Raw genomic sequence first — 27,894 nt, forward strand, 5'->3', positions numbered from 1 at the left:
TGTCCATTTGCTAACAAATGCTGGGCTGAAACCTGTTTGACACTAAACTCACAAGTGGTTTGATGACAAGTCATTCTCCAAAGTGCAGTTCTATAAATGTAAATTTTGAATAATAATGACCTGTTTTTGTGTGGATAAATGAAACAAGGATCACAGAGCCCTGCACAGCTAAATGGTTATATTATATATGCATTGTTTTCATGAGTCCAGCATGTGGTCACTTACTCCCAAGGTTTAGAGACCTAGTGGGGTTGAAATCTAAATAATTCTCTTAGGGCTTGTCCTAAGACATCTTATACCTAAGATGTAAGGTAGAAAACCCAGATCCTGCTCTATCTATCTCTACAGTGGCACATAATAATTTATATAGCAGCCCCAATGTACTTGCTGGTTTACAGAGTTATAAAGAAATGTAAGTCTGTGTCCACTGGAGCTCACAATCTAAAATTATAAATTCAATAACTGATAATGGGTTGCCCTTTAATTTTGCTGCATTCGAATTGTGGCCAATCCTGAATTTAGTAACTGATTAACAGTGCAATCATGTACATGTCTACTCAGAAGTAAACTCTACTTTGTTTCCAGTTAAGGATACATAGCACTCCTTTTCACACTTTCCCAGGAGTAAGTAAACATGCACAGGAGTGCTTTACAAATCAAAATATAATCTGCAGCAAAGGAGACTGATTTCCCCCTACTAACGTGCTTTGAAATGGTAAATTTATATGTTATCAAATTTAAGAAACCAAGCAGCATTGTTAGCCTGTGACAATAAAAAAAAGGATGTTACTAGCCGAGGGATGAACTGGTTTATCATAGCATGAAGAACTACAGAACCCACAATATTTTAGTTGGATCAATTAAAAAAGGAGAGAGGAGTAGGACTGGGAAGAGATAAAATATGTTTCTGGACATGATGAAAGCCCATGATTGTAATTGAAGGTTTTTAAACCGGAATTTAAGGTATTTGCAGACTGCAGCCAATATTCTGCATGCTTACTCGTAAGCAAGTCCCACTGCGTTCGATTGGCCTGTCTAAGGGCAAATGTAGTCCTATGCACACTTGCCCGGGCGTAAGCGCTATTTAGTGGGATTTGTTTCGGAGCTAAAAAACGGCACTATTAGATTGGACGGTGCTTGATGCAACACGATTGCTCGAGTGGCGAGGGGTATTAAATCTACAATAAACCAGTTAGCATCCAAGATTCCATAACTGCATCTGCGAAATCACAGTGGACCAGTGAAGTGTAGAAAGGGCTACACCGCGTTTTGATTTATTTACTGTCTGTGTGTGATCTAGAAGGGATGTGTTCCTCTCAGCTGGGAAGCGAGGAGAACGAGGACATGGTGATCTGCCACCGCCGAGCGGCTCTTTGTTTTCCCCAGCGTGTGTGTGCGTGTGTGTGTACGCGCGTGTGTCTATGTGAGTGTGACTCAGTGTGTGAGAAATGACCCGAGAGATGCGGAGACTTCACACAGCTTCAGAGACACGCCCCCTGCTTCCTAAATAAGCCAAATGCAGCCCGCGGCTGCAAAACTCGCCTCCACTCCACTTCCGGTGAGGGAGAAAGGTGGGGAGGGGGAATAAAAAGGGGGAGATGGGGAAAAAAGGGAAACGATGCTATTAATAGCCTCGCTCCCTGATTGGTTTATGAAAGCAAAAAATAAAAAAGTGGTTTGTACCACGTGATTTTCCATCTGAAAACTTCAAGATGGCGGGTCCCGTCACGGGCTGATTCCGTTGGCGGCGCGCGCACTGCTGTGCTAGCGCCAAGGGCCCGTCTTTCCCCCTCCCCCACCAACGTTGGCTACCGTGAGGGTCCTTCGTCCCCTGTCCCAGCTTTAGTCTTCTGTCTTCACACGCAGGTCAGTGCCTGGCGCAACGGCTTCCCGGCAGATCTCGCTGTGGGGTCAGTTATTATTCTGCAGTCGTTATTTACACTTTTCCTATAAACGGGAATGGGGGGGTATTTTTGCCCTCCGGTTTTTAGCTTGGGTGATTGGGGGCCCCTTAAAGGGATCAGTCGCTTTCGTGTGTGCGTCTCTCTGTGTGCAAATAGTGTTATGTTTTTCTCGCCTTTTCTTATTTTGCTCAGTGAGACTCATCTAGCCGCTGAGGGGGGCACGCGCGGGGGGGGAAAATAGAATGTCTAGGGCTGTGGGGTGACTGACACCTTAGAACACCAATCAGGGCCCCGTTTGCTGTCTTGGCGGGTGCTTTTGAGCCATCATCCCAGATGCCCCCACGTTGGGCTGTGGTTGAGCCAGGAGCTGGTCGAAGCGGGGGTGGGGCCGGGTTCTCTAGCCGCTCGTTCCTCTTAAAGGGCGGCCCTTGATCGACACCTGCTGGGCCCTTGTCACCCCCCGGTCTCCGCCGGCGGTACGTGGAGGGAGCCGCCCTTTCGGCCGCTGCGGCGGCGGCGGCGGTGGTGGTGGCGGCGGCGGCGGGGGGGGGAGTGACTATATTTATATATATATATTTGTGAATGAGGCGAGTGGTCCAAGAAGCACGCCCGCCTCGCGTCCCGCACAAACCCCTCCCCCTCCGCCGAGGTGAGCGACGCGCCGGAGGGGTGAGTATAACGGGGGAAGAGATGCGGCTAAGCGTGGAAACGCCCATCGGGGTGAGGCTGGGCGGTGCCACGCCCGGCAATCCCGGCGGGTAACGAGGAGGAAGGAAGAAAAGGCCGAGACGGTGAGAAAGACAGAAGGGTCGGGAGAAGCTCTCTCCCTTCTGAGCTGAAAGCCGCCTGTGTCCGTCAGTCCCCTATCTCCGGGTGGGAGAGGGAAGGGATGGTGTTTGGGGGCGCGCAGTGAGAGCCAATGGCATCGAGCTGTTCCTCGTTGCCATTATTTGCATCAAACCCCATTCAAGATAGCCATACCTAGTAAGAACAGATTTTGTTGCCGTTTAGAGTGGGGTGATTTTTGTTCTTACCTTATTGGAGCGAGGGTGGTAGTGCTACCGAAACACACTAGCAGCAAAGAAGATAACTGTGGTACTTTTTAAAAAGCTGACAGACCTACAGGGGCTTTAAAAGCTTTCAGTGGGTTATAGCCTACATAGATGCATAAAGTGGTCATCGACCTGGGTATGTGTATATATATGTGAGATCCAGTGTGCCCGGTTGCTACCTCTGAGCCCAACTCTGCCTTGCAGAGAGAGGGTGAGACTAAAGCAGAGCCAAGAAGGTTAGAGTTTTGTGGAGGGATGAAAACGTAGTGTTTTTATCTTAGGTTCTGCAGACCTATTGCTGCCTTTTACAATTCATTGCTTACTTGAGATACTATTTATAGATCCATTCTGCCCTCTCCCCCATATGTGTGTGATTACATCTGTCAACTGAGGATAACACACAGTTCATTATTTTTGCTGTTAATCTGCAGGTACTTTTAACTTCACAGGCTTCATATAGGAGTCTTGCTTACTGATTCTAGCAGCTTTTCCATCTCTCATTTCCTTTTCATCCCTGTAGCTTGGGTATAACTTGGTAATGGAGCTTTGCTTGCATAAGCCCAATCCTCGCATTATCCAAGTTTCTTTTAAATTGGACACAGGGCTGTGAACAACCTTTGCAAGTTGGACTAGCCGGTATTGAGCAAGTTGGGCCACTGATCTGGCATGATAGATGCATTTGAAACTGCCTTATATCAGTCATATGTTTTCAGTGATAAAACCCCACTAACAACACAATTGGCCTCTAAAAGCCAAGCAAAAAACTGAGGTTTTACCAGATTTTTAAAGGAATAAAAAGTTGGGGCAAGACCTCAGCTGACTCCCATTGATCACCTGCAGCCATACCTTTACTCCCAAAGAGTCCTTTTGTCCTGAGGAGTCCAGGCCTGTAGTCAGGCACTCCTCTGGATGGGCCAGGTCTCCATCTGATGCTGGAGGTGACAACTCTCCTTTGGGCTTGGGGACCTTTCATCCTCTGCATAGGACCCTGGCCCCTTACTTTCAAATGGAGCCTGAGCCAGGGTGATGTCCAAGACTGGAGCCTCCTCACATTGTAAACACTCACTCTCTGCTCTGTCTGTCTTCCTTGGAGTCTGCAATGCTGTGGCGTGCCCCCTTTCCAGAAAAAGAATTTCCCCTCAAGCAATTCTAATTGAAAAACAGTGTTCAGGCAGTGCAACAAGACTTGCCAATCCTGCAAATAGCTTTTGTTCCTTGTGATTGGTAACACCTAGCCAATCCGGGCATGGTTATTTGCAATAAACCTGAGAAAGAGCTGTTTGCATAAAGAGTGTCTGTGACTGATGCCCACAACCAATCAAATTCAAGCATGTGATTGCTGACTCCCATACATGACTCCCAGAATGCTTACCTTTGAAAGCACTAGTAGCAACCTTACTTGTATTGATAGTTCGTAGAACCAGGCCAGCAACAACAAAATAGCTTTAACTTCTGCTCCGTTCTCCCTCTTTGCTCCAAATGTTTTAGGTGCAAGGGGGGAGGTATTTGGTTTCCTTGAAATGAGCTTTTCAAGTGCATGTGTTTCGGGCAGGCTTGCTCTTAGGTTAATTGTTTTTTGGTCTGATAAGTTTGTATGCCTGGAAATGGGGTTTTGCAAAACTGATTTGTGGCTGTTTGAAAATTTAGTGAATGAATTTTGATGCCTGGAGCATCTGTGTTCAGAAAGGCTTATTTTTGAGTAAGCCTGACCAGGAGCGTAGTATACATTTTCCCTCCCTACCCTCTCTGCATCAGTGTTCTTTGTGTCTGGCAGACTGACCTCTTCAATCCTCAAAGTTACTTCATTGTTGTTTCAGTTGTTGTGTTTCCTGCTTCTCCTTCCTTGACATGCGAACTGCCCTGGGTATGCTTGACTTAAGTGATAAGTGGATCCCAATGACTTGAAGGGACTGGAACACTTCATATCTAATTTTTTTTAAAAGTAACATGAGCTAAATTAAATGCAGTTCAGGCCATTTACTGGCTATTTACAAACTGTTCCATGCTTTTTAACATTTCTCCCTAACTCCCTTGACCTTGGTAAAACCCAACATTTTTGGGTCCATGGACACATTTGGAAATCTAGGAAACTGTTACAGACAGCACCACAAAAAAGCGGTGCCATGGGAATGGCACCCCCAAATCAATTTTGAGACCACACCCCTCTTCCTTTTGTACAGTTGCCAGCAGCTTCAGAGAGCCAAAAAAACTTCAGTTTTGTGAAAGTAGCACAGTTTAACCATTATTCACTGCCTCTCTGCTTTGGACGGAAGCAGTGTTGTGCTACAGTGCAAAGCTGGCAGGCAGCGTGGCTTAGTGGGTTGACCACTGGTCTGTTTAAATACATGGCATGCATCTTTCAGGGATATGTTGCCACAGTTATTTCTCCACATGACCTACTACTGCAGGGTTATTAAATACTGAAAGAGAGTGTGCCAAGAGTTTCTGGGCAGCCACATTCTGACTACTGTAACACACTGCTCGCCACTTTCGATAGTTGCCTAACAGCTCTAGCAATCCAGAAAAACGTTAAAGACCCCATTTTCCATGGTAGGGTCTCAATCCAGATCTCTCCCCCCCCAATACCTGCAATATGCAGTGCAAAAAAGACCCCATTCAATTCTATAGGATCTCTTTCTCTATGCAAATTGTACGGGTGAGTATGTGGTGTGTGTATAAGTGCATGAAACAGAGAGAATATCACCAGTATTGTTGGTAGGGATTGGGGGAGGGCATTGTGGTTTAAGGTCTTAGTGTGTGTGCATGGTTGCTATATGTGTGCATGTGTTTTTTGTTACGGGTGTGTGCATGATTCCCATGGCAGTTTCTCAAGTTTCCAATGTGCCCACAGGCCCCAATGGTGACCCATTGTCTAACCACTGCACCACATTATCATATGCCATAACTAAAGGAATAGACATTGTACATAGCATCCACTTGGCTCTGTCTGCAAACACTGTAGTCCTGGTGAAATGTTTTTATTTATTTATTTAATTTATTAGTTGCCCATCTGGCTGGTTGTCCAGCCACTCTGGGTGACATACAAAATAAAAACATACAAATACATTAAAACATTAAAAATCTCAACAACAATAATAAAATGTAGCCCATCCCAAAAGCCTGCCTGAAGAGCCAGGTTTTCAAGGCTTCAAAAATCACTGTGCATGCCCTGCCTTACACTAATTGCAACTGTAGACTTTTAATGGGGCAGGAAATGCACCAAGAACTGCTGTCTTTGGCAAGCCTGAATAGTAGTTTCCACCAATATTGGAATGAAATTTATGATATGCTTGTTTAAAAAGGAGTTAAAAGAGTAAATATTGGCCACTTTTTAACTTGCACCTCTGGCAATTTTTATGGAATTGATCTGAAATTAGGCACCTATGTAGACTCCATTAGGTAGATTAGATATGCTAAATTTAAAGTCGTTGTTATATTTTATTTATAAATCACTTCCCATGAGACATCCTGAAGCAATTTATGATATAACAACAGGTATAGAACAGAATATATAAAACATTTAAAATAATTGCATATATAAAAATAATTTAAAAACCGAATTAGAAATATAAAACCAGTTAAAAACAACAACACATACCTAAAATCAGTTCAAATCTGAGGCCAATACCAACTGGGATAAAGATTGCAGAAGGCTTGTTGAAAGAGGAATGTCTTTAGCCGGCATCAAAAAGACAATAGTTGTTTTATTTAATATGTGTATATATATTGCTAAATCATATGCATTTCAAATTGACAGTTTGTTCTTCTAAGCCATATAGAGATGCTGCCTGTCCGATATGCAGTGGGAGGAAGTTCCAAAGAGTAGGTGCTGTCACACTAAAGACCTGATTCTGATGTTGTGTGGAACAGTTGAAAAGCTTCCAGACATGCACTCCCACGCTGCCTGACAACCAGGAAAAGCCAGCTTTCTTTCAGCTTCAGGTGCCAGGCATTTATGCCCCCCTGATTCAGCCAGGTGCTGATGCAAGAGGCTGCAAGATGTGGCATCTCTTACAGAGGCTGACTGTCTTTGGTCACTCAGGGAAAAAGGCAGGGTCCCAGTTCTTCCAGCACAGACGACCTCAGCTATCTCAGGAGCAGCAACCCAGGGAGGCCATAAACAGTACACAAATGATCAGGTACTCACTCCCACATGGGTTATTAGCTCGTCAGGTGACATTGAAATGCTGTTATTTGCATGTGTGTTAACATGCGAAGTTAACTCCCTTATGGTGGTCTATTCTTCAGTTACTGGAATATTAGAAGTTAGAAGTTGCACTTTCATTTAAATATATATGTTAATTATGGGTGGAAAAGAAGGCTACGTTTGACTGCACTAATTGTGGTAGATCAGTGAGGGTTTTAAAGATTTACTGTGGAGTGATTTCTATAACTTAGAAACAAAAAACCCAGATATATCTGTTATAGCTTAAGTTATATCATAGGCCAAATCTGCATCATTGTGTGAAGTGCAGGTGGGTCTATTTGGTGTGTGTAGTCTTACACGTAACATGGATTAAAATACTGTGAGAACGTATGGAACTCTGCTTCTGTTTATGGTGTCCGCATGTCTGAAGTAGGTGTTTGGCTATTAAAGCTCATAATCCAACAAACAGGAATGTATTTAGGGTGCTGCAAGATTTGCCTTTTGCTGCAACAAGTTAACATGGCTATGGAATTTTGTTTTGTTCTCTGTTTAAAGCTCAAGATGAATCTGAATTTTCAGCTTTTGTTCCTCATGGTCTCCTTTGCCTTGATCTCTACTCCTTCATATCTACCACCCAAAAGGTCTTGCTGTGCAACAACTTCATGCATTCTCCCTTGTTGCTTTCATGTGTGAAACTCCATCCTTGAACATGTACAAGGTGCTATTGCTTTCCCTTCCTTCAAATTCCTCCTCAAAATCCACCTTTTTTGTGTAGCTTCTTTCCTTAATACTCATTCATGATGACAACCAAGTGCAGTAGCACTTGCTGACATTAATTCTTCACTGCCTCAGTTTCCCCATTGTTTATTCTAGATTGGCCTCATTCGAATGTTATAGTAAGCCATTGTCATAAACACGCCATAGCTTAACATGAAGAAGCAGTGTGTTGATTGTGTTGCTCAGTTATATCTACTGTGCTCCCCCCTTTCTCAAGCTGGGAGACAAGTTGGGAGTATTGCATGTGACCCAGTGCTTGTGTCTGCTACCCTTGAAAGAACCAAAGCATCCCTTACTTTGCAAGTAGTCCCCACTGCGTCTCATCTTAAATTTATGTGAGTTGTTAATAGGACTTTTCACTACCATGATATCTACTTATCAAGCTCTGCTCTATTATAGGTAAATCTTCTGTGTATAATGAACATCTGAATAAATTTTGCTAGAAAAAATGGTTTCATTGGTGTAATTTTTCCTATTCCATTGTTGGGCATTTAACTTATTTGCCAGACTTGCAGAAAACACTTCCATGTGTTTTTTTTAAATGTAGAACTTTGAGCTTAAATGGGCAACAGATAAAACAGCTACTGCACGTGTGTTCCCCCTAAGGCAGATTGAGTAAACAGAGAAATCAGAAGGTAAGGTGGATACTTATGAAAATTCATGAGATGGCCACTCATAATTTAAAAGTTAATGGAAACATTTGCCCAGTTTCAAAAGCAATACAATATAAAGTTAGGCTATAGTGGCCTACTTCATGTATAACAGCAAACTGTGGTTTATGTTTGAGCAAGGACAATATCAGAGCACATCATAAACTTACAATATATACTAACTTGGTTAATCATAAAGTATTGTTGAGAATTATAGAACAAATGAAAGGAATACTATTAGAAGCTGAATCATCTGGTCTTGGACAGTTGATACATTTTGTGTCATTTTTTCCCCTTTCCAAATTCTATTTCTTTATTTTGAGTTCATAGCAGGTTTTGTGTGTGCTTTTTTCCAAATTTGGCCTCAATTCTGAATGACAGTGTTGATTTACAAGCTATGTTGAGATTCCTGTGCTCTGTTGGACAGCTGTCTCTCCTTTAGAGGGTTGGACTACGACCTGGGAGACCAGGGTTCGAATCCCCACACAGCCATGAAGCTCACTGGGTGACCTTGGGTCAGTCACTGTCTCTCAGCCTCAGAGGAAGGCAATGGTAAACCACTTACCATGAAAACCCTATTCATAGGGTCGCCATAAGTTAGGATTGACTTGAAGGCAGTCCTTATCCATATGTCAACTAGAAAGAAGTGACAAAGAGTTCTCCTGCATTTGTAACAAGGCTCGTGTGGTGTAATATGGCTCTAACTGCAACTGTGCCATAAACCTTAGTGTACTGCTGTGTCCGTGGGAGTTGGACAAAAAAAAGGCAACCCAGTCTCTCTGCTTACATGAACTATGGAGAATTACCACTCTTAGTTCTTTCTCATCTAAGTAAGACTAAAGACTCACTTTAATGAAGGGCCTGCTTGTACTTTCCCCATCAACTTGCTATTCTAACATGTGGGATTTGGGTACATTTCCTGATGGGCTGAGATCTTATTGGTCTCTTCCATAACCCCTTCCTGAGTTCCAGGCTTCTGTTGGCCACACTGCCATTCTGTGTGCTCATGCTCTCTTATTCCGTCATAATACTGTGTGTCATTTCTTGTTCATTTTGGGGACAAGATCACTTGATTTCTGCCTTCAGTACTTCCTTGCACAGATCTTGTGTTGGTTCTGGCTCTTCTGCTGTTAGTTGGCTGAGAAGGACTGTCCTCTGTGGTGCTTTTTCTTGTAAGACACTGACATGTTAGGTTTTACTTGCCAATTCCCATTAATGGGTATAGTAAGTGTTCATTTCTTAGGCTCTGGTTTATCAGCTGCTCTCTCCTCTGTGCTTTGCTTTGTTTTTTTGGTAGGCGGAGACCCTTATGATTTTCTTCCTGTTCAAGCTCAGTCCTTCTTTCTTTGGATGCTGGTTGATTGATTGCTTTCTGTGGCCAGCGTTTGAGGGTGTTTATATTGCCAGTTTCATCTTTTGCTTATTTGGATAGAGGAAGACACATGTGTCTTTAGGTATCTAGTCGAACAATTAGGTATTTGATGTCATGACTGGCCCTCTGGCCCTTTTAAGTTGTCTCAAGTTCACAGTGGTTAATTAGCAAAGGTTCCTTATGTCATTGATTCTCTCACCCACCTGAAATGATCATTCCCATTTCACAGATATAGAGTGCAGTCTGAATCAGAATTTGTAAAGGTTGATTGTACTGTGCTAACTTGTTGATGGCCAACTTCAAATATGTATTAATAACAAAAGTTTTCTTCCTTTCTGATGATTTCTATTGTGACTGAAAACCTTGCTTAACATGCAAGGTTTCTGAAGCATTTGCCTTATTAAACCTTGTTTTAATACAGCTTCTAAGGGCTGGTTCACCAGTTTTGCTATGAGTGTGGTGGGGCAGTAGACTGCCTTCCTTTCTATTCTATCTTGCATACCAGACAAAGGGTGAGTTGTCTCGATGCCTGATTACCATAATCTGTCTACTTTAGAAAAAGGGGTGAGAGAACAGTACATAAGAATTGCATGTGTCTGCTTCATGAAACATGTTACACAGTGTGTGCTGTGGGTCATGCACATACGATCCTGCCGCACTGCTACGTTCACACCATGTTTGGATTTGAGATAGGGGGCCAATTCACCCCATTTTTCAAAGCTGTGTTAATTTTGCTAGCTATAATTTGCAGACAAACACATTAACTATAGTAATAGCTGTCTTTTAGAAAATCACACTAGATTATTTTAACAAAAACAGTTAAACTATCCAATATGTATATATGGCACTGTTTTATTTATATATTATTTCATTTATGTTGCCTTTCATTTAAGGAGCTCAAGGTGGCATACATTGTTACTATTACTAGAATTAGAATTTATTACCTGCCCTTCACCCAGAGGTCCCGGAGCAGGTTACAACAATTTTAAAACACATAATGCCCTTTGCCATTTCCCATATTATCCTCACAACCCATAAGGTTTGTTAGTCTGACAAATAGTGATTGGCTCACATTCACATAGTGGAGCTTTATGACCAGGGGAGGGGGGGGTTGAACTCAGGCTTCCCCAGCCCTTGTCTAACCGCTATACCACATACTGAATATCCTGAGACTGGTGTTTCTCCCCATTAGTTTTTATTATGTTTTAAAATTAATATTTTGTGCAGTGAAAGTGTGAAATGTGCTTGTTTTTAGTATGTAGCAATCTTGTAAAGAATTTCTTTGTCTGAATTTTAGGTCTTGCGGTAATGGAGTATTAATACTTTCTGATGCATCGCAGAAAGACATGTGGTGGCATTTGGAAAAGTGGGAATCGGATTAGTTTATAAACTCTTCTAAAAATAAAACTCCGTTAACACTAATTGAGCTTTATTATTTGGAATTAATCAATGAATTTTGTGTTGGAATTTGTCAGCAGAGATTTAGAGTAACCCTTTGAATACAGCTTTGTATGAATGTGTTGTTAAAGTTGCATTCTGAGTTAATATCATGGCTTTTTGGTTGTCATATTCTAATCTGGCACTGCATGGATTTGCCTTACATTTGCAGCTATATAACAGGACCAGAGGATGTTGATTTGGGGCTTATTAGCATCAGAATTGTTGATCACTTAGTGGGTATGAATGAGGCATACTTGATTACTTTCTTTTCAACCGAGCAGCTCCTTAGAGGAAAGTGATGGTTTTGTAAGGTACTTGGTTTACATTGGTGCTCTCATGAGTCACTTCACTACCGTGGCAACAATAATTACAGTACAATTTTGTCTGATGTCTTCTATACATTTCTGATGTCATTTTACATCAGAACTAGCAACGGTCTTATCATCTTTATGGCCTTGGCTTTTGTCTGTATTCTTCTTTAAGTCTGATCTCTTTGCTTGCCCTTCCTCTCTAGATAGCCTTTGGCTTATTTACTTGATATCATGGAGGATCTGGGCATCCTAGGCTGAGGAAGAGTAGAGTGCTGAGAGAACTTGGAAGACCTTAGAATTGGAATTCCAAGGGCCATGAGCAACACTGGTCAAATTTTAAGTACTGCTTAGAAACTCTGGGCTTTCCGTTGATACCCTATTAATGTAAACAAATTGGAGTTTGTGAACCCCACAATAGAGCAAGGAGACGGTAGCTGCTGTCTCTTAATATGTGGTACATTTTTTTCAATGGACCCAAATCCATAGTTCCATTGTGGAAATACTTGCACACAAAATACACCAGTAAAGGCTTTTATAGTAGTGATCTATTTAAGTAACTCTTATTGGGTAAGATTACCTGGATTGATCTACTTGTTACTGATGCATTTTACTTATTTATCAGAATATTTTTATTCAGATCTTCACCGGAAAAAGCTCCCAGAGCAGCTTACATAAGATAATAAAGGCAAGACAGTACCTGTCTGCAAGTTTAAAAGATGCAACACTAAAGAACTAGGAAACTCAGGCACCAGTTCTTACATAGTAGTTCTTGCAATGAACAACCGGTAAGAAACAGTTTAGGGAGATGGGGAGGCAAATGGAACTGATCTTTCAGCAGAGCCAATCGAGTGACTCTGTCTTTCTTATGCATTATTGGTACTGAGGAGTACCCGATGGTGGAGTCTCTGTTCTGCTTTAAGAGATGGTTCTGGGGTGCTAATGGGAGCCTCCCATATTTTTCAGTGTCTTTGGTTGTCTGCATCCCCATTCTCTGGAACCTGAAGTATGTGCTAGGCTTGTTTGCCATTGCTCTTTCTATGTTTTGCACACATATTTAGAAGTAACTTCCCTACATCTTAGTGGGGCTTACTCCCAGGTAAGTGGGTATAATGTTGCAGCCTTAGTCTGCCTGGTCTAGTTTCTGGGATGAATGCTCTGTATTTATTGATACTGGCAACCCAAGTTTTGTTAGGGAACTTCATTAGAAAAAAATCTGGGGGCAAAAATCCAGGATCAAAAGTAGGTTGCTGATCTTGAGCTTGACACTTTAAAAGGGTGGCAAATTAAGTAAGCTCAGCTGCTTGTATACAGGCATCAGGCCATTGCAAGGCAGTAAAGTTATTGTAGAATTCTACTGTAGCTATGGCAACGTTCACTGTGCTACATTTGGAAATCTAAAATGCCACCCCAGCAAGAAGAGATTAAGTTTTAGCTCTGTTTTGGTGCAGTCAAAATTGGTGTGAGGCAACCTTCTAGAATGGCCTAGTCTTTTTAATACTTAGACTTTCAGACTATAGTTGCTATATATTTGCCAGAATCTTTTTTGATTTGCAGACCATCAGAGCACCATAGCTTTCCCCGCAATAAATTTGAGCAGGTATGAGCAGACTTCAGGTTTGCAAGATCAACTTTGTTTTTTACTAGAATCCCAATGCCCACCAATTGTAGCCTCTTTCAAAATAGTGGCTTGTGAGTGTGTTTCGGGGAGGGGGAGAGGAATGGCCAGGGATTTAGAATTCCCAGGAATTTGCTTTCAGTACCAGAACCCAACCTCACAGTCCTCTCTCACTCAAATCTTCTAGAATCTTCTTTCTTAATTTCAGTATCCTAGTTTAGAGAGGGAAACCTTTGTTGTTGTTGTTACTATTGTTTAAAAAGAAAAGAGAAACCTGAAACCCTTACTAATTTACCGCAAATATCTGGAGGTCTGCAAGTAGATCGTGATCCACTTTCCAGGCCCCTAAACTGAACTACAGCACCTTTTCTTTGAAATAGCCAGAGACTGTTAAGAAACCAGAAATTTGATAACCAGAAATTTGTTTATGCTACAATGTCTTGCATAGTGGAAGGATGTGTTGTTGGTGAATGTTGCTCTATCTGAATAGTTAATAGGTTTGAACAATGATTCCAGTTGTTGTTCTCTGCATTGATTGAACAATATTGACCATCTTGGCTATAAGACCCTCTCCCTGCTTCCTGGCCTCTTTCCACCTGGCCTGGAAGGGTGGGGCCTTGACTGACTGCAGCTGTAAAAGGTATCACTACCTGAAGATGCCAGAGACCACCTTGACTGTGGGATAGGGTTGCCAGGCTCAGGGCCTGAGACTGATCCTGTATCTTTAGGAGAAGAGAAAGTCAGCCAAGTGCAGGTGTTCTTGCAACCCTGTAATGAGAAAACCCACAAGGTGTAATTCTCCCTTCCCCTTGCACAACTTTTAAAGATACAGAAGACCTCTTGGTTGCCAGGCCCTGAACCTGGCAACCCTACTGTGGGGTGGTGTTTAGGGGCTTCTGTTTGGGTAAAACTTTAATTTCTGATGGTTGGTTTTTCGTTTTGCTGTTATTGGGATTATGCTTCTGTATTTTATTGTTGGATTTTGTTAGGAATTATAAGGATGTATCAATTGATTGTATGTTTTATATGATGTTGATTGTGTGTTTTTAATGACTTATTGACTATTTGAATTTATTTCCTACAGTGAGTTGTGTAACTTTTTTCTGTTCATGTTGTGAGCCGCCTTGTGCATAAATTGTTATGGAAAGGTGGCATACAAATAAACAGTGATGATGATGATGATGATGAATATTAATTGAATACAAAAATGCGAGCTATAGAAGCAAATGTAAAGAGTAGGTCAGGCCACATGAGGCAATCTGTTGTTGGGGAAAAAAACAAAAGTACTATGGTACTTACAGTAGGTCTGACTGGTCCAGGCACCGAAAATATTAATGCTAGTCATGTCTCTGTTAAGGATGAGTTGAATGCAGATTAGAATGCATATTGCAATTGTGACATTGTATTTCTCACTGGTTAGTGCTGTGCTGCTGTATAGTGTCCATTTGTTTGGTTTAAAAAAACTAGAGAATACAGGTGTGCTGAGAAGTTGAGAATAAACAGGTTTCTATGTGAGAAAATATCATGGATGTGGGTTTGTTTGTGAATCTGAAATATCTAGACTGCACTCTCAGAAGAGTTTACCAAGGCCCTTCAGAGAAAGGTGAGATGCTCTATGTTCAGATTGGTGCTTTCAGTAAAAATAATTGAGCAGTGCGAAAAGCTTCTCCAAAAAGCTTTGGAATCGCCATTCTCGATGGACTTGACTCCCTTTATGTGTTAATCGGATGAAGGGGCTCCACGTGTACAAAGGGGCAGCAGACCCATGCTTTTGGCCATGGCCTCTAACTGTAAACTTGGGGAGTGTAATTGAGGAGTAGCTTGCTCAGCAAGATGTCCAGAGTGGTAGTGAGAACAGATGAGTACTGTGAAGAAGTTGGTACTTATAGTATGATTTATAACTTTTAAAACAATATTAAAGTAGAAAACATTTTCAAATATGTGTTAAAGAAAGCAAAAGGTATTGCAGTGATAAGAAAATATATGGCCTAATATTATCCTGACATTTTCCAGAACATTACAAATAAAGTTCATTTCCCCATGCTTGTTCATTTCTCTGAAATAAGATAATTTCTATAAAGTCATTTTTTGTTAAAATAGCAGTGTTCAAAATTCTGACGTACCATTGTGAAATTGGAAGCATGGATTTCTTTTTCCGCTTGCTTTCAACATATATCTTAATGGTGATCAGTAGGGTCATGGTCATGTCTAGTGCAGTCTAATTAAGAATCCTTTAACAACACTGCACACTTCTTGTCTCTACATACTTGATGACCTGTCATCTCAATGTTCAGATTTAAGATTGCAATCCAGAAAAGATACATTGTGGGACAAGCTCAAAAAACATACAGAATTAATATGTGTTGCTCTATAGCACCAACCAAAGATCCCATGGCTAATCATATATTCTGCTTAATTTATGTGGAGTTTGCTAATACTTGAAGTTCTTTTTTTTTTTTTGGTAATAGTAACTTTAAATGCTCACTGATTTCTCATTTTACTTCCCTCGCTTCAAAGACGTTATTGAGCATGTTAAAGTTCAGTATGACAGCTAAAATCAAACACAGAATTCAGTTCTATCAATAAATAACCAACCACACACAGTTCTTGTCTTGAACCATTTATTCTGTGCTTGTTAGATGCACAGTATGTTGAAATGGCTCTGTTATTCTGTGAAAACTACATAGTTTTTCTATGGTTTCTGATAAAATTTGGAATTATGTTAGAAGTTGCCAGTCATGATTGGAAGGGGTTTAAAAGGGAGTATACCAACAGTCTGATTACTGTTGTCTGGTTGAAAATATAGATCAGTCTTCCTCAACTTGGTGCCCTCTAGATGATGTTGGACTACAGCTTCCATCAACCCCAGCCAGCATGACCAATGGTCATGGATGATTGGAGTTGTAGTCAAAACATGTGGAAGGCTGATATAGATATGAAAAACAATTCCTTTACAGATATACTTCTAAAAACTGTTTTATAGTCTTCCTTTTAATAGGCACTTGACCACCTGAGTTTATCAGCTTGAAAGTAAAATGGGGTCACCCAAAAATACGATAGTGGTCTTCTTAGGGGATCTTCTACACAGGAGTATGCAAGTTTGTAAATGTAAAATAATTTAATAACAAAGTGGCCCTGTTAAGGTTGTAAGATACGTATTGTTAAAGGCAGGGAAATAAGACAATTGTTTAGAGCAGATGTGGGGAATCTTTGCCCCTCCAGATGTTGCTGAGCTAAAACTCACATAATCCCTGGCCATTGGCCATGCTTGCTGGGGCTCATGGGAGTTTTAGTTCAGCAACAGCTGGACGGCCAAATATTTCCCATGCCTACTCTAAAAAATTAGATGAATTTGTCTTATTTTTCTGCCCTCAAACTCCCATCAGCCCCAGTAAGAATGGCCAGTGGCCAGACATGATGGGAGTTGTTGTTCAGCCACATCTGGAGGGCCAAAGGTTCATCATACCTCATCTAGAGAGAGAATTTATGGATTCATATGGGAACGTCTATCTTTGCTGCTACATTTTGGGCAGCAGCATATTCCTCTACTTGAACTACTCAGCTTATTCTTTGGCTCCAGGTTTCTAGAAGTGCTTAACTAAGAGATGTTGAACCAGTAGGGGATTCATGACTACTTTAGAAACCAGTTCGCAGTCTCTGCTCTCTTACTTAGGCTCAAGGAAACCAAAATATGCTAATATAAGGAAAGTGAGTATATGCACTCTAAAGATGAGATAGCCCTTTAAAGCTATAAAATGGAAGGACAAATGGAAGGAACAAAAAAAAAAATCCCAAAAAACTGAACGAGCAGCTTTACAACAAGTAGATGTGGGAAATAAGATGGATAGCTTCATGCTCTCTTTAAATATCAGCCAGATCCTGCAGAAAAGGAATGAAACAAGTGGAAAGGTTTAGGTATGAACAAATTGGCAAACACTGACTAGGATTGAAAGACAAGAAGGCCACTCAGCCAAGAAAACAGTAATGCTGGTGGAAATCAGTGAATCACTGGAGTTTCTCTAGAGACAAATTTGAAAACAAAGATATAAAATGGAGTGCTGGTGTTGAGAGAATTAATGGATTGACAACATACTATGGTTAAAAAAAAGTGGTATGCAACCAAGAAGAGCTTAAAATAGCAGAATGAACAACTGTTATTGGCTGCAAACATGCGTAGCACAACATTGAAAAATCTCTTAAACTTTGTGCATGTAAATACTGGAATGTGACTGTTATATAAAAGCATAATAGATACGGTGCACTTTGCCTGGGTCTTGAGAAGAAGAGCACATTTCCTGAAAGTTAGGTTTTCTAGAATTTGATATTAATCATAAACAAGAATGGTTATGAGGGCATACACAATTAGTTGTAAGAAAAATTATCTGGTAATTACCTTTACATTTCAGTCTAAGTTCCTGAGAAAGTGCTGCACTGAATTGATTTATAATGTGTTCTGCCTGAAGGCTCCTGAAATGATGTTCAGTATCAAAATAACTATGGACTGCATCTTAGCTCCCAAGCAGAGAAGCAGACTCAGGACTCAGACTGTTTTTTTCTGCATATAGCTTTATTCCAGAAATCAGAACAGGGACCTAGCATCTCATCCTAGTCCTACACCAGGATTCAAACAGGAACAGACATACTAGACATTGGAAGCAATATGCAGCATCAAATACAAAGAGTGCTACTTCTTATATAAAGAAATAGGGTGAGCGCTTGACACTAATAATTCAGGCTCCTTTCAGCATGAGATGCAAGGTGTGGGCTACAACGGGATGGTGGTGAATGAAATTGGGATACTTGTAACTGTCTCTGTTCTATCCTCTGTGACCTTGGAGAAATGCCAGTTTCTGACTCTGCTGAGTTGCTTTCCTTTTCCTTTTCCTGAGAAATTCCAATGTTTTTGTTAGCACTTATCTCTTTTTCGGTTACCCTTGGCATTGGTGCCTGAAGAGAATCCTCACCAGCCAGCTGAGACAAGGAAAGGCTGTGTGAGGCTTCCTTAGTAACTCAGCAGCCAGCTTTAAGGCTTCTGGAGACACATCCTCTGTTATCCACTCATTTCCTTCATCAGTGTTGGCAATGTCCTCCCCAATGTTGATAACCCCTTCTCCATTCTCCTCACCTTGCCAAAGATTTTCCTTGGGGCCCATGACAGGCTGGATCCAGAAATGCCCTTTGATAAACAGAAGAGACTCTGATCCATTGCAGAATCCTGTTGATTAGAGGAACTACAGAAGGTAATCTTTGCAGATTCCCTCCCTTTTTTCTGCAGTTCCCAATGCTGCCTCTCATGCTATACTGGAACATCCCCCAAACCTCCAAATGAGCTTTTTAGGGTGCTGTGGGTGGGTAGGAGGAAATTCCTCCTCCTTCTCCCATGGAGTGCATCCTATGAACAGGTATGGGGAACCTCCAGTCCATGGGCCAAATTTGGCCCAGAACAGCCAAGTAATTTTCAGGCAAATTAACATTGTGGGGCAGATAGAGATATGGCTAGATTGGCTACACAGCTGAGTTCGTCTTGGGGAACTTGATTGCACAGCTGATCTTTGCAGAAAGCTGTTTTGAATTCACGGTGAATCAGCTGATGGGTGGTGACTTCAGCCCTGCTGGATCACATGGCCAGTCCCTACAGAAGGCACTGTGGAAAATTCAGTAGTAGCAACTATTATTGTAGATCGTGTGGGTCCTGAAAATCGCAGTTCTAAGCACTATAGAAAATTCAAGGCACAATTAAGAGCAATGAAGACAAAGTAGTTGGGTTGCGATAGAGAGCACTCTCCAATGTTTGCCTTATTGGTTTCATCTAATCTTAAACTGCAAACTCAAGGAAAGGTTACCTCACACCTGGAACTAGATCTTGAGCAGAATGTGAGGAACTCAAAGATAATGAAACTAGAGCAGGGGAAAGTTGTTCCACATGTAACTGCAACTTACATTTTTGATGTTTGGCTTTCCTGCTTCCAGTCTAGACTTGGATCTTTGCAAAGAAACAGTACTGAATGTATTCACATTGGTGAGAATCTTTTGTTCAGAAAGATTTGTCAGAGCATGAATATCTGCTAATGAATAGATTTTTTAAGCTAATGAATAGATTTTTCTTTTCTTTAGGGAGTTGCAGCAAGTATTAAGAGTGATTTGTAGACTTCTCATATCCACTAGTCATATACAGTCATCTCAAAGCCTCCCTATGAAGTGTCATTTTGAAATGTGCTACTTTGGTACAAAAACAAGAGGTTTATGTAATTATGTAGAATTATGCAGAAATACACCTGCACATGTCTAGAGAGGTTGAGGCACCAGGAGGCAGGAAAAGAGATGTTAGGGAGCAATGCAAATGATCGGTATCTAATGACATGTTGTGTCTTAAAATGTAATTTGATTCACAATGAATCAAAACATGAACACTTTATGTAAAAAACCTAATTCATAAGACTTTTTTTCTTTACAGAGTCACATTTTGAAAACAACTTGAATAGTCTACCATCCTGCTGGATTACATTGCTTTACCACATAGAATGTCTTTCTGATCTGGAGTTTATCTGGTGGCTATGAATCTGTCTCCTGAAAATACGTCCTATGTTCTGTTGGAGCGCTGAAGCTCTTCAAGCCTGTTGTCTGTTGGAAGCTAACCTCTCTTTCTCATACTCATTTAAATTCTGCTAGCAATGAGTTCTCAAAGCCATCCAGGTAAGATGAAAAAGTCATTTTTTTTCAGGAATCAAACGTGGAAAAGTAGAAGTGCTAGATAATGTGAATCTAAAGGCTACTTATACAGTTTGGAGCAAGTTCGGGAACCTACATTCTCTGAATTGTGTTCAGTGTCTAGTAAAGAACAAGAGATGTAGACATGCAAAAGGACCTGGGATCTAGATTTCTGTTCCATTTTTATTAATGACTTGGATGAGGAGGTGCAGGGAATGCATAATCAAATTTGCAGATGATACAAAAATGGGAGGGATAGCTAATACAGAAACAAAATTTGAAGGGATCTTGAGAGGCTGGAGCATTGGGCTGAAAACAACAGAATGAAATTTAACAGGGATAAGTGCAAAGTGCAGAGTTCTCGTTCATCATGATGTTTAAAGTTTAAACATATTTATTTATTTATTTTATTTATTTATTTTTTAAAACTTATATACCGCCCGACTAGCAATAGCTCTCTGGGCGGTGAACATAGATACAATAAAATACAATATAATACAAAAACATCAGTCTAAAATCAAATTTCACAATCTAAAAACAGCAAAGGCTAAAATCAAATTACAAACATTACAATCATTAACAAAAAATTAAAATGCCTCGGAGTAGAGAAAGGTTTTAACCTGGCGCTGAAAGGATGATAGTGTCGGCGCCAGGCGAACCTCCTCGGGGAGACTATTCCATAGTTCGGGGGCCACCACTGAGAAGGCCCTTGATCTTGTCACTGCCCTCCGGGCCTCCCTATGAGTCGGGACCCAGAGGAGGGCCTTCGTAGCAGACCGTAGTGTACGAGCCGGTTCATAGCGGGAGAGGCGTTCTGACAGATATTGAGGTCCCGCGCCGTATAAGGCTTTATAGGTTAATACCAACACTTTGAATTTGGCCCGGAAGCGTATTGGAAGCCAGTGCAAGCGGGCCAAAACAGGTGTTATATGGTCAGACCGCTTCGTTCTTGTTAGCAGTCTGGCCGCCGCATTTTGCACCAGCTGTAGCTTCCGAACCGTCTTCAGAGGTAGCCCTACGTAGAGCGCATTACAGTAATCCAAATGTGAGGTTACCAGACCATGTACTACTGATGTAAGATCCTCCTTACTCAGGTAGGGACGTAGCTGGGCTACCAATCAAAGTTGGTAGAACGCATTCCGTGCCACCGAGGCTACATGAGCCTCAAGTGACAGGGAAGAGTCTAGAACGACTCCCAGACTACGAACCTGTTCCTTTAGGGGGAGTGTAACCCCATCCAGGACAGGATATGTATCCACCATCTGATTGGAAAAACCATCCACCAACAGCATCTCAGTCTTATCAGGATTGAGTCTCAGTTTGTTAGTTCTTATCCAGTCCATTGTCGCGTCCAGGCAACGGTTCAGCACATTGACCGCCTCACCTGAGGAAGATGAAAAGGAGAAGTAGAGCTGCGTGTCATCAGCGTACTGGTGACAACGCACTCCAAAACTCCTGATGACCGCACCCAACGGGTTCATATAGATGTTAAAAAGCAGGGGAGACAAAATCGAACCCTGCGGGACCCCACATTGGAGTACCCACGGTGTCGAGCAATGTTCCCCAAGCACTATCTTCTGGAGACGGCCTGCCAAGTAGGAGCGGAACCACTGCCACGCAGTGCCTCCAACTCCCAACTCCGCAAGCCTCTCCAGAAGGATACCATGGTCGATGGTATCAAAAGCCGCTGAGAGATCAAGGAGAATCAACAGAGTTACACTCCCTCTGTCTCTCTCCCGACATAGATCATCAAACAGGGCGACCAAGGCCGTCTCAGTGCCGAAACCGGGCCTGAAACCCGATTGAAATGGATCTAGATAATCGGTTTCATCCAATAGCGCCTGGAGCTGGTCAGCAACCACTCGTTCCAAGATCTTGCCGAGATATGGAACATTTGCCACTGGTCTGTAGCTGCAATTTATCATTATATTTAAAGCGGGATGAGGGGCAATTCTTGCAGGGCTACCTTTTTAACCGATTTGCAACAAATTGGCATAGTGGACCATAGGAAGGGATTCTCAGTGGTTTGCAGCTGTACCTTATTCAAAGTCTTAAAAGGTATAGCTCTGTGTTCAAAAGGGTTATACCCTAGTTCTGCGTCTACCCAAGCTGTAGACTTTGTGCCTCTGATGATGTGAAGTAATTGTTTCAAGAGACATGCTTGGTAATAAGATGGGCATCTGGGTCTCCCACATCTCCTATCAGATTTATGGCTATATAGTGTGTCCTTAGTGATACGACATCATTTACTCGTATGAATAAATTTATCTGTATTGCCCTGCCATTTCCAGGATCTCTATTGGTAATACCTGGAAGATAAAGAGCAATTTTGGAAGGAGAGACATTTTGCCACATTTCCAAACCAAGATAAAGCTAAATGTCACCAGGAACGCATTTCATTTGCTATTTCCCTGGTCACCCTGTCAAGGTTCTTTGTTTTCAGCTGCCTGCAATCCTCTGTATCAAATTATTCCATAGTACTTAAAACTACCATGCATAATTTGAGACCTGATCACCCTTGTATCTGTAATTGGTCTTCTAAAGGAGTGTTAACATAATTTTTTTTACATTGCCCATTTTATTTCCAGCCCTGTTACAGATCTGAAACCTTCAAATATAGTTTGGATAGGCCATAATGTCCTATGAGCATTGCTCACGGAAAGAAGAATGTAATTGTGAACAGGTTAATGATGTGCTGGCCATTCCCCATTCGCATCCTTACCATAGCTGGGTCTGATCTAATTTGGAGCGCCACTGCTTCAATAATGATTGCAAAGAGTAGATGTGACAGTAGACACCCTTGTGCCTCATTCTGTGTGAATAGGGGAAAGATCATGGCCATTAACCTGAATCCTACCCGAGAAGGCAGAGTAAAGGCATTGCAAAAAGTATTTAAATTTCTTTCCAAACTTCATTCTCTATATGAGTTTCTTAAGAAACACTCGCTCCACCCTGTTGTCCCTTGATATCTTTAGGGCTATCATCAACATCATCTTTTGCTTAGAGGCATTTGCTGAATATATTTGGTTTTAGACTCATCTAATTGAGGAATAAACCCAGATTGATCGAGGTCTATGAGGGTGCCAGTAAATGTGTTAATCTTTGTACTAAGATGGAGGTAAATAGTTTGGTATCCACATTTGTAAGTGAAATGGGGCAATAGTACCTTCGTGTCTGTGTTGGAATTGTTTTTAAACTTTTTTTTAAAGATGTTTTTAAAGCTTTTTTAAAAAATGTTTTAAAGATGTCTTGTTTTAATATGTTTTTAAGGATGTTTTGTTTTAATATATTTGAAAGTTTGTTTTATGATGTTTTAAAGTGTTTTTAGGGCTTTTGTTTGCTGCCCTGGGCTCTTACTGGGAAGGGTGGGATTTATTATTATTGTCATTGTTATTGTTATAGTTAATAACAATAACTGTAGCGGATCCGTGCTTGGCTTTAGCAAGACTACTATTCCCAATTCCCTCCACATATATGGGACGTCCACCGCATTGTATAGAATTACATAATTTTAGCAAGTTTGGGTTATCAGAAGATTTTTGAAGGATTTATAAAATTCTCCCCCATGTCTATCCAATCCTGGAGTTTTCTATTCTTTTGTTTAGGTATCACTTCGTTGATTTCCTGTTCCAAAATTGCTTCTGTTAGCACAGCACTTTGATCTAATGACAATTGTCTAACCGTTAGTTATTTAGTTAGGTAGGTTTCACTATTACTGTGGTCCAGCTTATCCATTTCATATAAATTTTCATAAAATCTTATGAATGCCACAGAAATGTCAATAGTTTTCAAACAGGGTTTACCAATTTCATCCGTAATCCCTTTGATTAGATTCCTCGTTTCCTTTTTAAAAATTGCATTTGCTAATAGTTTTGATCCTTTGTTGCCAAATTCATCGTATCTACTCCTCATATATGCTAATGCTATTTGTATCTTACCACCTTCCAGAGCTTGTATCTCAGTTCTTTTGCCTGTTAAAAATTTATTAATCCTCAAACTACCCATTCCCTTATATTCTTCATCCAGATGATTAATTTCAGAAATTACAGCTGCCTGATGTGCTGTATGTTGTCTATTCAAAATGCTAATTTCTTTAATACATTGCCTCCTCAAAACTGCTTTCATAGCATCCCAAACAACTCGTCGAACCTCAGGGGTGTCATGGGTGGCAAAATAGGATGCTACACTGCCCATTAGGATGTCACAAATGTGTTTATGAGCCACTAATTGTACTGGCAAGTGTCAAGCAAATGATTGATCATGAAGGTTATCCCTATTTAAAAGAAGGGAGACTGTTGTGTAGACAGTGTTGCTGTGCCTATGTTTGCTTCCCCCACCTTGCTCCAAATATCCCTAGTAACCAAGATATAATTGTTGTGGAAATGTGACTTGTACTTTTGGGAGAAGAACATAAAATCTCTGAGGGATTCTGCTCCCTCCATACATCAATCAAATTATATTCTTTATGTTTTACTTTCGATCTGTCTAGCATTCCTTCTACTCCTGTCAAGCTTCACATCTATCACTGCATCAGAGTCACCATCTAAAATTAGCATGCTCTTCTTAAAGCTTGTCATTTGTTGAAAATATCCTTTAAAAACATCTATTGTCTCCTTCTCTTGGGGGCATATAGTGAGGCAAAAAGTATAGGGGTCACCTTTCTTGGGGTGCTACTCCAAGACAGTGCAGGGTCCCAACATTTGATGGGCTGTTTCAAAGTCTTCAGCTGATACCATGAATCCAAGCTGCAAGGTATTCAACCAGGTAGCTAGGAAATCTGCCATGTCTGCTTCTTCCTCATGTGATGGGATCCCATGCTAACAAATACTGCTCCTACAGTCCTCCTGGTCTGCCAAATAGTAATCTAGGTCCATAGTCACCATTTTGAGTTCCATTACTTCAGATTGCAGCGCCAGCCCTAGATTCAGGGCTTCATTAGTTGTTTTTGTAGTGTCTGGTAACTGTAAGGATATGGTAGAGATCTTTGACTCTAAAGGTTCTAGTGTGACATTGCTTTGCGGAGTCTGTTGGTATATTTATCAATTTCAATGCAGCTTCATTTGTCAGTTTTCTGCTCTTCGCAGCCTTTCCCCCACTGTGCTCCATGTCAGTGTCGGTATCTGTGTCTGATAGCTCTGATATGTTAGATTCAATTTCAGGCTCATCCTGGAATCTGGGTAGTTTGGCTAATGACCATGAAATGGATGTGAGGACATGCTCGTCAGGGTGATTCCTTAAAAATCATTTTGAATTTTTGTCATCTGAATTGAATTAAGTCCTGGTTGAGGGAGAGCGGCAGAATTAAGCATCTCATCTTGCTGTCTGGCAAGCCATCCTGCCCCCTTCTCCGTATTTTCTTAGCATGGGGGTGTGTGTTCCTCTTCACATACTTCATTGTGTTGCTATTTTGAAGTTTAGATTTCCTCAAGGGCTATTCATACTTTTTTACTTAAAGTGCCATGCAGTAAAAAAAATTTTTTTGCATTTGAGAAGTGAATATAAACCAGTAGTAGTCAATTATTTAATTTACTTTAACTTGAATGCATTTTAGTTCAAAAGCTGAATTATTGTCGTTTTCTTTACTGCTTTAAAATTACCTCTCAAATTATGGTGCTCTCTAGTCATTCTAATAGTTGTTTTTTGCCCTGGGGGTGGCATACTTCCATTTTATCTTAACTCTGGAAGCTGTTTTATTCCAGAAAAGTATTTTTGGAGATTGCAAGTTTATATTGTTTCTTAAAGGTTACCACTGATTTTTTTTAAAAAAATTGAAAATATGGGGGACAAAGTGTGTGGTATTAAAATACTTTCCTTAGTGGACTGAACTATAACCTACACCATTATTCTTAACTGGCGGTGTTCTAACATATGATCAGGCAGTGTTATCAGAGGCATTGAGACTCCAACATAATTCTTTCTCATGGAGCTGTTTTCCAGAACCCAAAATCTTATACCATCTACTCAACAATTTAATCCTCCCCCCAAAAAACTTTGGACGTGACCACTTGTTATTTTGGCTGTCTTCAAAGAAATTTAAGAAATGGTGTGTCTCAATATGCAAAAGGCAAAGGGTTAATAAAGACAGGCATGCACTCAATGTTTTATGGAGTTTGTAGGAAGCAAGTCATCCTTATATCATAGAGTGATAAACCAGATACCTGTCTTAGGGAATCTTTTGGAGAATTTGTCCACAAAAGTGACAGATTCTCCATAACTTAGGTGTTCTGTGTGCGCAACCTATTCAGCTACACTGACTTATCTTCTGCCCCCCCATCCTCAGGTCTTTTGAGGATGGAGAACTGCAGCTTCTCTCCCCCCACCCAATTATATTCACCTTCTTTCTCATATGTTGTGAGAGGTGTATTTTGAGAGAAAGGTAGTAGTATAAACAAAAAAATGTCAGCATGTGGCTAGAAATTATTATTTTTAGTTTGCCATCCTTTGTTTTCCTTAATCGCCCAAATCTAATGCTAGGCTTTTAACCTCTGTGAGGGACAAAGGGAGATTGATGAATTTGTTAAGCAGCCCTTAGCTCGCAGGATATGATGGAATACAAATATAGGTTGGATCTAGAGTTCTGATCATATAAATAATAATATAATAATAAAATTTTATTTTTGAGTCACCTATCTGGCGGAATTAATGGCCACCCTAGGCGACGTACATTAATACAGTAAAATACAATATAAAATAGATAAAACCATCAACATTAACAACTAACCCATCCCCGAAATCCCATAGGCCTGCCTGAACAGCCAGGTCTTCAAGGCCCGGCGGAAACCAATTAGGGAGGGGGCATGGCGAAGATCAAAAGGGAGGGAATTCCAGAGGGTGGGGGCCACAATTGAAAATGCCCTCTCTCTGGTCCGCACGAGCCTTGCTGTTTTAACTGGTGGAACCGAGAGAAGGTCTTGTGTGGCTGATCTCATCAGGCGGCATAATTGGTGATGCTGGAGGCGCTCCTTCAGATAAACTGGGCCGAGACTGTATAGGGCTTTAAAGGTCAAGACCAACTCCTTGAATTGGGCCCGGTAGACAATTGGTAGCCAGTGTAGATCTACTAACACCGGAGTGATGTGATCACGACGACGGCTGTTCTTAATCAACTGTGCCACCGCGTTCTGTATCAATTGTAATTTCCGGACCGTTTTCAAGGGTAACCCAACGTGGAGCGCATTACAGTAGTCTAAGCGAGAGGAGACCAGGGCATGTATCGCCCGTGGGAGTAGGTGGGCAGGAAGGTAGGGTTGCAGCCTTTGTATCAGATGTAGTCGGTACCAAGCCGCCCGGCTCATTGCCGAAATCTGAGCCTCCATGGACAGCTGGGAGTCTAGAATGACCCCGAGGCTGCGGACCTGGTCTTTCAGGGGTAATCTTACACCATTGAACACCAGGTCTATATCTCCCAATCTTCTCTTGTCTCCCACGAGCAACACCTCGGTCTTGTCGGGGTTCAGTTTCAGCCTATTCCTTCCCATCCATCCACTTACGGATTCCAGGCACTTGGACATGGTATCCACAGCCGACTCTGGTGAGGACTTAAATGAGAGATAGAGCTGAGTGTCATCCGCATATTGGTGGCACTGCAGCCCAAATCTCCTGATGATGGTCCCCAGCGACTTTACATAGATGTTGAATAGCATGGGGGAGAGGATAGAACCCTGTGGCACTCCACAAGTGAGAGGCCAAGGGTCTGAAAACTCATCCCCCAATGCCACCTGCTGGTGCCTGTCTGAGAGATAGGAGTGGAGCCACTGTAAAACAGTGTCCCCTATGCCTAATTCCTCCAGGCGCTCTAAAAGGATACTGTGGTCGACGGTATCGAAAGCCGCTGAGAGGTCCAGGAGGACGAGGAGGGTATATTCTCCCCTATCCAACGCCCTCCTCATATCATCCACCAGGGCAACCAAGGCTGTTT

The 27,894-nt window shown here is 41.4% G+C and overlaps 1 protein-coding gene across 12 annotated transcripts in view; it reads left to right on the forward strand.

Moving 5' to 3' along the window:
* The first annotated feature begins 1,651 nt into the window (after positions 1-1,651).
* The window catches only part of HDAC4 (histone deacetylase 4), a 247,008-nt gene continuing 220,765 nt past the window's right edge, over positions 1,652-27,894 (forward strand). For 3 of the 12 annotated variants that reach the window (XM_061607759.1, XM_061607767.1, XM_061607770.1), the window contains exons 1-2: positions 1,652-1,866; positions 19,723-19,961. In XM_061607759.1, the coding sequence (XP_061463743.1) occupies positions 19,940-19,961 (22 nt within the window). In that variant the 5' untranslated portion in view covers positions 1,652-1,866; positions 19,723-19,939. The other 9 variants (XM_061607766.1, XM_061607769.1, XM_061607760.1 and 6 more) reach the window with 8 other exon arrangements.

This window comes from Rhineura floridana, chromosome 2, assembly GCF_030035675.1.
Source record: "Rhineura floridana isolate rRhiFlo1 chromosome 2, rRhiFlo1.hap2, whole genome shotgun sequence".
Classification (NCBI taxonomy): domain Eukaryota; kingdom Metazoa; phylum Chordata; class Lepidosauria; order Squamata; family Rhineuridae; genus Rhineura; species Rhineura floridana.